Source organism: Schistocerca americana, chromosome 2 (assembly GCF_021461395.2).
Source record: "Schistocerca americana isolate TAMUIC-IGC-003095 chromosome 2, iqSchAmer2.1, whole genome shotgun sequence".
In the NCBI taxonomy this organism is placed as follows: domain Eukaryota; kingdom Metazoa; phylum Arthropoda; class Insecta; order Orthoptera; family Acrididae; genus Schistocerca; species Schistocerca americana.
This window is the reverse complement of record NC_060120.1, coordinates 141526561-141538714: the sequence shown is the minus strand read 5'-3', so window position 1 is coordinate 141538714 and position 12154 is coordinate 141526561. Positions and strand designations below refer to the sequence as shown.

Genomic DNA, 12154 nt, shown 5'->3' with positions numbered 1-12154 from the left:
AACATCCTGCAGAAGCCTGTTTAGGGAGCTAGGGATATTAACTACTGCTTCCCAATATATTTATTCTTTAATGAAATTTGTCACTAAAAATATATCACTTTTTCAAATCAACAGCTCAAGTCATGGAATCAATACTAGAAATAAGAATAATCTTCACAAGGATTTAAAGTCACTTAGTCTTGTACAAAAAGGTGTGCGTTATTCAGGAACACACAATTTTATCTCACGAAATAAGCGTAAAACGAAAAAACTACAAAGAACGAAACTTGTCTAGCTTGAAGGGGGAAACCAGATGGCACTATGGTTGGCCTGCTAGATGGTGCTGCCATGGGTCAAACAGATATCATCTGCATTTTTTTAAAATAGGAACCCCAATTTTTTATTCGTGTAATACGTAAAGAAATATGAATGTTTTAGTTGGACCACTTTTTTCGCTTTGTGATAGATGGCACTGTAATAGTCACAAACGTAAGGCTCACAATTTTAGATGAACAGTCGGTAACAGGTAGGTTTTTAAAATTAAAATACAGAACGTAGGTACCTTTGAACATTTTATTTCGGCTGTTCCAATGTGATACATGTACCTTTGTGAACTTATCATTTCTGAGAATGCATGCTGTTACAGCGTGATTGCCTGTAAATACCACATTAATGCAATAAATGCTCAAAATGATGTCCGTCGACCTCAATGCATTTGGCAATACGTGTAACGACATTCCTCTCAACAGCGAGTAGTTCGCCTTCCGTAATGTTTACACATGCATTGACAATGCGCTGACGCATGTTGTCAGGCGTTGTCGGTGGATCATGATAGCAAATATCCTTCAACTTTCCCCACAGAAAGAAATCCGGGGACATCAGATCCGGTGAAGGTGTGGGCCATGGTATGGTGCTTCAATGACCAATCCACCTGTCATGAAATATGCTATTCAGTACCGCTTCAACCGCACGCGAGCTATGTGCTGGACATCCATCATGTTGGAAGTACATCGCCATTCTGTCATGCAGTGAAGCATTTTGTAGTAACATCGCTAGAACATTACTTAGGAAATCAGCATACATTGTACCATTTAGATTGCCATCGATAAAATGGGGGCCAATTATCCTTCCTCCCATAATGCCGCACCGTACATTAACCCGCCAAGGTCGCTGATTTTCCACTTGTCACAGCCATCGTGGATTTTCTGTTGCCCAATAGCGCATGTTATGCCAGTTTACGTTACCGCTGTTGGTGAATGACACTTCGTCACTTAGTAGACGCTTACAAAAAATCTGTCATCGTCCTGCAATTTCTCTTGTGCCCAGTGGCAGAACTGTACACGACATTCAAAGTCATCATCATGCAATTCCTGGTGCATAGAAATATGGTATGGGTGCAATCGATGTTGATGTAGCATTCTCAACACCGACGTTTTTGAGATTCTCGATTCTCGCACAATTTGGCTGCTACTGATGTGCGGATTAGCCACGACAGCAGCTAAAACACCTACTTGGGCATGATCATTTGCTGCAAGTCATGGTTGACGTTTCACATGTGGCTGAACACTTCCTGTTTCCTTAAATAACGTAACTATCCGGCGAACGGTCCAGACACTTGGATGATGTCGTCCAGGATACCGAGCAGCATACATAGCACACGCCCATTGGGCATTTTGATCACAATAGCCATTGATCAACACGATATCGACCTTTTCCTCAATTGGTAAATGGTCCATTTTAACACGAGTAATGTATCACGAAGCAAATACCGTCCGCACTGGCAGAATATTATGTGATACCACAACTTATTCATTTGTGACTATTACAGCACCATCTATCACAAAGCGAAAAAAGTGGTCTTACTAAAACATTCATATTTCTTTACGTACTACACGAATATGTAATAAAAAATGGGGGTTCCTATTTTAAAAAATGCTGTTAATATCCGTTTGACTTTGGCAGTGCCATCTAGCTGGCCAACCATAGCGCCATCTGGTTTCCCCCTTCAAGCTAGACGAGTTTTGTTCTTTGTAGTTTTTTCTTTGTTGCTTATTTCACGAGATATTTGGCCTGGTCACTATAAATGGACCACCCTGTACATATATATTTGTTGTACATAAGTATCGTTGTAGTTCTATTATATGTTTATTACCTTATAAATAAATAAAAACATTTTTTTAAATTTTAAATTCAGTGCATTAATGCGATCTTAGTAAATGAGTGTTTGTAAAATGATTCTTTCATATAGTGTTCATTAAAAAAAAAATGACGATAATTCCGCTTGGGACCTGTGGTAGGTACATTAGTTATTTGTTTCAGTTGTAAATATTTGTCATGTACTATTGTTTTTCTGACATGTTCTACATCCTGGAGGACCTCCTCACTATGGATCAATTGGAATGAAAATAAATCTAATCTAATAGACTTGTAAATGTTAACACTTGCTCCAGAAATTTGACTGATACCACAAGTGGCTTTTGAATTTATAGTACCAATTAAAATGTTAAAAAGAAGCTACAGAGCTTGAACAGTGTGTGATTAAGCTAATCCATTATAGATATTTATGAACACTTGACTGTTTATTCAACATAAATACATTTGTACAGTATGTGGTTTATGTTTGCAATGCCTAACAAGAAGGGGAAAATCCTTTCTGGTGACTTAAAAAGCAGGACTTTAAACCTCTTCAAAGATAATGAATGTAGCCAAAATAAAAATGTGTCAGGTCGACTGTTATGTTTAAAAGCAGTAGAACCATTAGAAAAATTTATACTTAATAATCAGAGTAGATAATGTGACTCCTATACAAGCATTTTTATGTTTCTTATGCAAACTACACTTGTTTAGTTGATGGTTTGCACAGTTTGACAGCAGTTTGAAAATCTACAAATCACACAAGAACCAGAATTCTGGCCTGAAAACATAAAAGTACGTCGATTTCGTTTCCCAAGACGATCCATGGAAGAGGGAGCAGAGCTCAACTAAACTAAGAAGAAAACCAGAAGAGCAAGAAATAAAAGTAGTCTTGTGGAATACAGAGGGAATAAAAAGTGCTCTTAACCTAACACCAACAGACATTCTGCAAAACTCGGCTCTTGCAATTCTAACAGAAACCTTTCTGATAGACAACTGGCAACATAAAGATTTCTACAATTGTCACCTAATGGCAAAGAAGGGAGAAAGAGGACAACCCATGGAAGGAATATCTATCCTACTGAAACCCTAGAAGACACCCATAAAAAATCATAAAACAAGAAAATAGTATGCTAGTAGAAGCAGCAAACATAAATATAATTGCAGCTTATTGTAAACCGATTTTAAACCGCACACAAACGCTGTAGTAATGATTGACGAAATAGTCCCACTCATCAAACAATGCGACAGCAAACCCACCATTATTGCAGGCGATCTCAACTGCAGAATAGACACGGAGAACTAGAAAACAAGACTAGTCATTGACATCCTAGAAGAAGATGGTTTCACCCTACTGAACGATAGACAGATATCTACATATATATGCCACAATGGGAAAAGCACCATTGATATTGCATTAACAAGAGGAGAAATAAAAGGAAGTATTCAACCAATATGGCATGACTCCATCACTCCTATATGAAAGCACATTCCAGTGAATATAAAAATGAATAACGTCGCATCACTGCCAGCAAGAAAGACCCACCAAATCAAATAAAGAAAAATAGATAAAGAAAAATTAACAAACCAGCAAGAACAAATAACACAGATAGAAAATTTAATAGAGGAAGGAGACCTTGAAAAAGCAACAGGCAAATAGAAGACTTCCTAAAATATTCAGTGGTACAAACAAACCCAAAAACAGGGACGGCAAAAGATGGTTCGATGCTGAATGCTTCAGTAAAAGGAACATTGTTCTAAGAATGCTCCATGGATTAAGAAACCAGCACGACGAGGAAACATACAAACTGTACACAAAAGAGAGGAGAATCTACAAAAAAACTAATAGAAGAGAAGAAAAAAGAACACATAGAAAGAGAGGCAAAAAGAGAAATGGATAAAGCAGAAAAAGACCCACACATAGCAGCAAGACCAAGAAAATGGCTCAAACACCAAACATAGACATGAAGGGATGGGAAGACCACTTCAGTATGATACTGAACAAACAAGGAATGAAAACACCCCCAAAGAAAGAGAAACAACATCAAACTGAGGAAAAAGACAGTGTGTGGGAACTACTAAATGAAGAAGATGTAAAAGAAGTAATAAAAGCACTGAAGAACAAGAAAGCAGCAGGACCCTATAATATACGAGGGCAGTTCAATAAGTAATGCAACACGTTTTTTTTCTGAAACAAGGGTTGTTTTATTCAGCATTGAAATACACCAGGTTATTCCCCAATCTTTTAGCTACACAACACTATTTTTCAACGTAATCTCCATTCAATGCTACGGCCTTACGCCACCTTGAAATGAGGGACTGTATGCCTGCACGGTACCATTCCACTGGTCAATGTCGGAGCCAACGTCGTACTGCATCAATAACTTCTTCATCATCTGCGTAGTGCCTCCCACGGATTGCGTCCTTCATTGGGCCAAACATATGGAAATCCGACGGTGCGAGATCGGGGCTGTAGGGTGCATGAGGAAGAACAGTCCACTGAAGTTTTGTGAGCTCCTCTCGGGTGCGAAGACTTGTGTGAGGTCTTGCGTTGTCATGAAGAAGGAGAAGTTCGTTCAGATTTTTGTGCCTACGAACACGCTGAAGTCGTTTCTTCAATTTCTGAAGAGTAGCACAATACACTTCAGAGTTGATCGTTTGACCATGGGGAAGGACATCGAACAGAATAACCCCTTCAGCGTCCCAGAAGACTGTAACCATGACTTTACTGGCTGAGGGTATGGCTTTAAACTTTTTCTTGGTAGGGGAGTGGGTGTGGCGCCACTCCATTGATTACCGTTTTGTTTCAGGTTTGAAGTGATGAACCCATGTTTCATCGCCTGTAACAATCTTTGACAAGAAATTGTCACCCTCAGCCACATGACGAGCAAGCAATTCCGCACAGATGGTTCTCCTTTGCTCTTTATGGTGTTCGGTTAGACAATGAGGGACCCAGCGGGAACAAACCTTTGAATATCCCAACTGGTGAACAATTGTGACAGCACTACCAACAGAGATGTCAAGTTGAGCACTGAGTTGTTTGATGGTGATCCGTCGATCATCTCGAACGAGTGTGTTCGCACGCTCCGCCATTGCAGGAGTCACAGCTGTGCACGGCCGGCCCGCACGCGGGAGATCAGACAGTCTTGCTTGACCTTGCGGCGATGATGACACACGCTTTGCCCAACGACTCACCGTGCTTTTGTCCACTGCCAGATCACCGTAGACATTATGCAAGCGCCTATGAATTTCTGAGATGCCCTGGTTTTCCGTCAAAAGAAACTCGATCACTGCCCATTGTTTGCAACGCACATCCATTACAGACGCCATTTTAACAGCTCCGTACAGCGCTGCCACCTGTCGGAAGTCAATGAAACTATGCGAGACGAAGCGGGAATGTTTGAAAATATTCCACAAGGAATTTCCGGTTTTTTCAACCAAAATTGGCCGAGAAAAAAAATGTGTTGCATTACTTATTGAACTGCCCTCGTATATAATGAATATATAAAAGATGCAAAAGAGGCCCTCTAAGATGTATGGATCAAACTATTCAACAAATGCCTGGAACTTGGAAGAATTCTGACCCAATGGAAACACTTGACAATAAAATTCTCTACAAAGGTAGAGGAGACCCAACAGACCCAAACAAGTACAGAGGCATAGCCCTGGAAAATACTCAGTTCAAGATGTTTTCAAAGATAACTACATAAAAAATCAAAGTCTGTGTGGACAGTCATCTCCAAGAATGACAAATGGGCTTCAGATCTGGAAGATCAACACTTAGAGCAGTCGGGCTTCTTCTAAACAACATCGACAAAGCGCTACAAAAGAAACAAATGTTCTACACAGTGTTCATAGACTTTACCAAAGCCTTTGACCTACTGGAAAGAGATCTCATAGTCCGAAAACTGGAAAACACAATGGGAGAAGATAGTGTATGGGCAAGAATAATCAAGTCAATCTTCGAATACAACTTAATCACAATATCAGACAACCTCTCTTTTTCGAACCTCATTCTGCAATCGAACGGAGTCTTACAGGGTGACCCAATGAGCCCTTTGCTGTACATTCTTGGCACTGAAGAAGTACTGTGAATTGGAAAAAATGAAGAAGATGTACAGGTACATGTATATGCTGACGACATAACCATAGGTTCAACAGACTTACAGAGGCTGCAGAAAATCATTGTGAAAATAGACAAATGGTGCAGTAAACACAAACTACACATAAACATAACAAAGACAGAAATGGTGATTTTTCAGAAAAGGAGGCAAAACACCCAAGAATGCGAAATCAACATCAGAGGACAAAAAATAAAAATCTGATCAGACTTTAAATACCTAGGAGTGACGTTGCAACCAACAGACAAATGCTTCACAAAACATACAACAGAACGTGCAGCCCAAGCAATAACAGCAATACAGGGTGTCAAAAACATCCGCCTACTCAGTCTAGAAACGGTCATGAAATTATTCAATGCAAAAATCTTGCCAATTCTGGCCTATGGGATGGAGGTTATATGGGACCAATCTAGAAACACTAGAAAAGGAAAATCGACTTATCTAAAAAGAGCACTAGGTCTCTCAAAGACAACAAGATCTAGACTAGTGTACCTGCTAGCGAGAGAGACATTCCTAAATAAAGACATCAAACTTCGATATATGATGCCACACAGCAGGGCTTCCAGAAATCAACTGAAGATCATGGAGGACAAACGAGAAAAAGTATGGCCGAAGTTCTATGGCACTGAAGCAATGATGAACCACTCATGGACAGCACCAAACTTCGAACTGTGACATGTCATAACTAGATTTTCTATTCACGGCTTTCATCATCTAATTTGCAAAAACAAAACTTATCACGACACAACCACAACATGTGTGTGTAAACTGTGTAACGAATCCTGTGAATGATACCACGTAGAATTGTGCAGTAAAAGAGTGAAATTGATAAATGAATATGTAAAATGTAAATGTAAAATGTTAAGCAAAGTAACTGTATATGGTTATTTGGCTGCAATTTTATTAAATAAAATTTTGACAGAAGTACTTTCAAGCACTTTTCTTACCGTTATTCAGAGGTTATCCAAAACAAGCAAAACATTTCTAACAAAAAAGACACTTGCTCCTTCTGATGAAATAAAAATGAAGAAAATAGATGGTGATAATATGTAGCAGTGGGTCATCAGACTAAGCACAAATTAAATGCAAAAAATTTTGGTGGTCTGTTCAGATATTAATAACTTTTAGAGGACCCACAAATAACTGTTGCAGCTCTGTAGATTAGATGACAAGTAATTTATTTGTGAAAAAACTAAGGGGCACTCAACATACTATGTTTGATCAAAATTTATTGCAGTCACAAAATGGTGGAAAAAATGTCGTGATCGATTTCCTTCCCATCTTTGACCTAATGTAGCACAGAAGCAGTGAATGACATGGTCTCGTGATTTTTAACTGTGTATTGTGCACAAAAGTTGTGCAGGTTAACCAGATAACTTCTGTGGTTTGATACTACTTAGTTTCAGTTTTAAGCTATCTTAAATTTGGCAAAAATTGCTGGACATCAAAGGGAAGGAGTAGTTGAGAAGGAACTGAGACAGATTTGTAGCCTACCTCTGACGTTCTTCAATGTATATACCAAGAAAGCTGAGAAGAAACCGAGGAAAAACTTGGTAAGCGAATGATAGATCAGGGAGAAGAAATCAAAGCTTTTATATTTTATCCAGTGACACTGTAGCACTGTCAGGGATGCCAAAGGATTAGCAAGACCAGTTAACTGGAACGGGTAGTGTCTTTGAAAGATGTTATAGGCTGAACATCAACAAATGTAAAACAATACTAAGGAATGTAGTTGAATGAAATCAGATGATTAGATTTGTATATGAGTTATTAAAAGGAGTAGATGAGTTTTGTTATTTCAGCAGCAAAAGAATTGACACTTGCTGAAAATGGAAGGCTATAAAAGGCATTCTGGCAAAAGCAAATAATAATTTCTGAAAAAGAGAAATTTGTTAACAATGAATATAATTTAAATGTTAGGAATTCTTGTCCTGAGGTATTTGTCTTGAGTGTAACTTTGTACCAAAGTGAAATGTGGACAATAAACTGTTCAGTCAAGAAGAAAATAGAAGTTTGTTTGATGTGGTGCCACTTGGGAATGCTGAAGTTTAATATGTATAATAAGGGAAAAACTACCATTTAACTATAGAGGATTGCTCCACACAAGCACATAATAGAAGCCAGTTAACACTAGCTTTCGAGCTCTTCCTCTTTTTCTAATAGGGCATAACAGATACCTAAATGCTCATGTTTGCAGTAGCAACGAGACTGATTATTGAAAACTGACTATCGAAAGTACTTGCCTGGGCCGATGGAGGTGGCAGGTCTTTTGCCTAGATGACTCAGCTGCACAAGGTGAACGAAGTACAGAGGATAGAGCATATAAGGATGGAGACTGGTAAAGGGGGGGGAGGGAAGGAAGGAAAGGAGAGGACAGTGGTGATGAAGAGGGAGACAGGGAGGGAGGGCGAGTAAGAGATGTGGAGGCAAGAAGGGGGAGAGGATTGAAGAAAAGGGGGGGGGGGGTGTGAGAGAGAGAGAGAGAGAGAGAGAGAGAGAGAGAGAGAGAGTGCATACATGGGGAGAGGGGGGGGGGGAGGAAGAGTGGGTGGAGGTGGTAGTACACAATCCTTCTCTCTTCTGTCCACTTCTGTGCACACTGTTACAGTGTGGATAGAAGAGCAAAGGGAATGGGTTAGCTGAGGTAGTGGGCAACATGTTACCAGAGGTTTAGGCTAGAGGGATTTTCAAGTCATTAGTGTTGTGTGTGCAGCATGTTCAGCAACTGCTGAAGTTTAGATTGGTAGATAGGATAACTCATGAGGGGGTACTGAATCAAGTTTGGAAGAACAACTTATTAAAAGAATGTATCAGTTAATAGGTCTCATACTGTGAGGGGTCAAGGAGTAGTCAGTTTGGCAATATGGTGTTTGGGGGCGGGGGGGGGGGGGGGGGGATAAAAATTGAAAAATTGTAGAGGGGGGTTCAAGACCTGACTACAGAAAATAAGTCAAATGGGTGTAGATTACAAAAGTTACACAGAGATGAAAAGCATTGCAGAGGACTGACTTATATGGAGAGCTACCTTCTTTTAAATATCATGTACATTAAAACCATTTATAGTAAGGCAAGATGTTTGATGATGCATTGTACTGAATGAGGTATTTTGCAAAATATATTCAGTAATATGGGTATCATATTTTATTGCAAATAAATGTCAAAATTTATGTTGCTGCAAGTTGTAGCTTCTTAATCAAAGAATGGCACAAAACAATCTCTTTCTTGTATACTAATTAGCTGTCTTAGATGACTACAGGGGAAGAATTACTGAATAGTTTAAAAACATTCAGAAAATAACTGAGATCACTTCATTAATTGTTAGTGTAGTTGGCTCAAGAGCACTGAAGAGATGCCCAATTACAGCCAGAAGGAAACTTAGAGATGAATAAGTATTACTTGATACTTCCTCTTTCTCCACAGCTTATCATTTTATAACAACTTGTATCACTTAGTGGGCTGTTTTCATATTATACATTCTTACGATTTTTTTTTTTTTAAACACTGATACTCATTTGCTACAGACAGTTATCAATGGGTAGCTGAAGCCAGGGAATTGGCAGGAGGGTACTTGTGTTTAATATATATATTACTTACAAGTGGTATGGTTGCTGATCAGCTCAGATACTTCAGTGCCACAACTGATTGTATGAGGGTCAACATTGTGATGTTTTATTTCTAGATGGTGGAGAGATGATGGATGTGCCCAATTTCCCAAAGAAGTCTGATCAGGCAAAAAAGCATAAAGAAGATGCCAAAGTTTTATCTGTAGATCCTTCCTTGTCTGGACGTATAGGTAAAAATTTTGGTTTATTGCTCCTTTAGTAATCTATATTCATGTTTTAACACATTTCACTTGTGCGTTAAGAGGTCAAATATTGTTTCAAGTTGGTGTGTGTAAGTAAATCAGGCAAATGAGAAATGTGACACTTTCAGTCATAATGTTTTATTTGTACAAATGGATGGGCCGAGTATAAAATGACAACAATCATGTCAGCATTCTAATTAATAATAAGAATTGCATATGACAAGATTTGATATAAGATGCACATTTATGACATTAAGTAACTAATGTGTTCTCTTTTTAACTCTTGTAATTATTTGTTATTGTAGAACCAGAGGGGAGTGATCTGTCATGTCCAGAGCCACCTGGTAAACATAAATTAGAATTATCCCTGGAAAAATCAGGAGGCAGCAGTGAAACATCAACTGACTCGAAGAAAGATGCAAATTTGCCTAAGAAAGTTTGTTTAGGTAAGTACAAGTGCTTGTAGTTTTTACTAGTAAGAATTTCAAAAATTTTTCTTCTAATTTTGCTGTGGAGGTAAAACCCCAAAATTAGAAGAAAACTTATAAATAAAAACAATGGAAAACCCAGGATGGAATAGTGCAATATTATGAAAGCCCTGTCTTCCATCTTTAAGCTCTCAGTTTTTCAAATCTCGCCTGGTGCAGTCCCCAACAATCAGTCTTCCCTTCTCATCACATCCGGTAAGTATCCCCTGACCTAGGGTTTTGGGTGACTCTTCCAAACTGTATCCCTTTTCATAAACCTCTCCAGTCCTTTTCCTTCACCCCTCTTCCTTCCCCTTCAACCCTTCTGCTAGAAGAAGGTACCACTGGCTCCAAAAACTTGCATAAGTTAAATCATTTTGTGTGTGTGTGTGTGTGTGTGTGCGCGCGCGCGCGCTTGTGCGTGCGTGCAGGTGGGCGCGCGCTTGCGCTCCTGCTCCCACTTGGTGAGTAGAATTTTTTTAATCTATACAGCGTGGGCGGGAGGGGGGAGGGGGGGGGAGAAGGAGAGAAATGGAGGGGAAAATATATACCCCTCCCTCCCTCTCAAATACAAGGAGCACATTTTATTTCTTGAGTCTAGAGTGCCATGTGGTAGATGGAGCCAAAACTTTGTAGTTTATTTCACGTGTTTTTAATGGGGACCCAGTTGTATATAAGCTGCAGAAACTAAACAAGCAAGAGATGTATAGCAGCCCAGATGTCCGTAGATGTAGACATGGTAGCTAATCAATCTTAACCAGCTGAGCGATTATGGGTTCCTATATTGCCAGACCCAGATTGTGTGACATCTGCAAGTCAGAGTGACAGGGCAGTAGTATAGGGTACATCATCAGTGAAGACAGTTTGACTGTCAAACTCCAGACCAACTAAACAGATATATTCATTGATTGATGGTAAAATGTTGTAAATATGACTCGGATTTTAATGACAAGTCATATTTTTTGCCTAAACTTTATGGTGAATTTTACAATTTATGCACAAATACAGGTATTGTAGTGAAGAAAAATGTATTTTATTGTTCATGTAAAGCCATAGTCACACCTGTTTTGTAATAGGCCAAATATCAGCCAACTTTAGCCAGAAATTTATATTTTTGTCATATCTTTAAGGGCACAAGATAAAAACATGAAAATGTTGCTCACATGACAATGGATCGAGTGATATTGTCACAAATTAAAACAGTAATTATTACAAAGCTTTATTTATCATGCCTGTAGTAAACAGTCAGCATACCACACTATTGTCTGATTAAAATTACTTCATAGTTGACACTTCTCGCTCTGGAGCTGGTTTCCTCCAGAGCCCTCAATGTCATCACCAAATCATTAGCCCTTGCCAAACTGCCACAGCAATTGGTCAGTTCACTTTCAATTCCTTGTCCGGTGTTCTTTCTTGATGTGTTTGGATCCTGAAACATGGGTCTGACATTTTTATTTCGTGTTTCATCATACATGATAACCACACACACACACACACTTTTGAAATACACATGTTCAGCTTCACAAATGAGGTTATCGTAATCAGAGATTGGCTTACATTAGATAAGCTTCGCATGACATTGCATGAAACCAAGTTTTTGAAGGCTGCAATTCATCATTTCAACTGAGTGTTCTCAGTCAAAAATGTAA

General features: G+C 39.0%; 1 protein-coding gene across 2 annotated transcripts in view; it reads left to right on the top strand.

The window, feature by feature from the left end:
- LOC124595724 (arginyl-tRNA--protein transferase 1) overlaps nt 1-12154 on the top strand; it is a 162904-nt gene that overhangs the window by 20251 nt on the left and 130499 nt on the right. For both annotated transcript variants that reach the window (XM_047134591.1, XM_047134590.1), the window contains exons 4-5: nt 9913-10026; nt 10344-10484. In XM_047134591.1, the coding sequence (XP_046990547.1) occupies nt 9913-10026; nt 10344-10484 (255 nt within the window). The remainder of the gene's footprint in view (nt 1-9912; nt 10027-10343; nt 10485-12154) is intronic.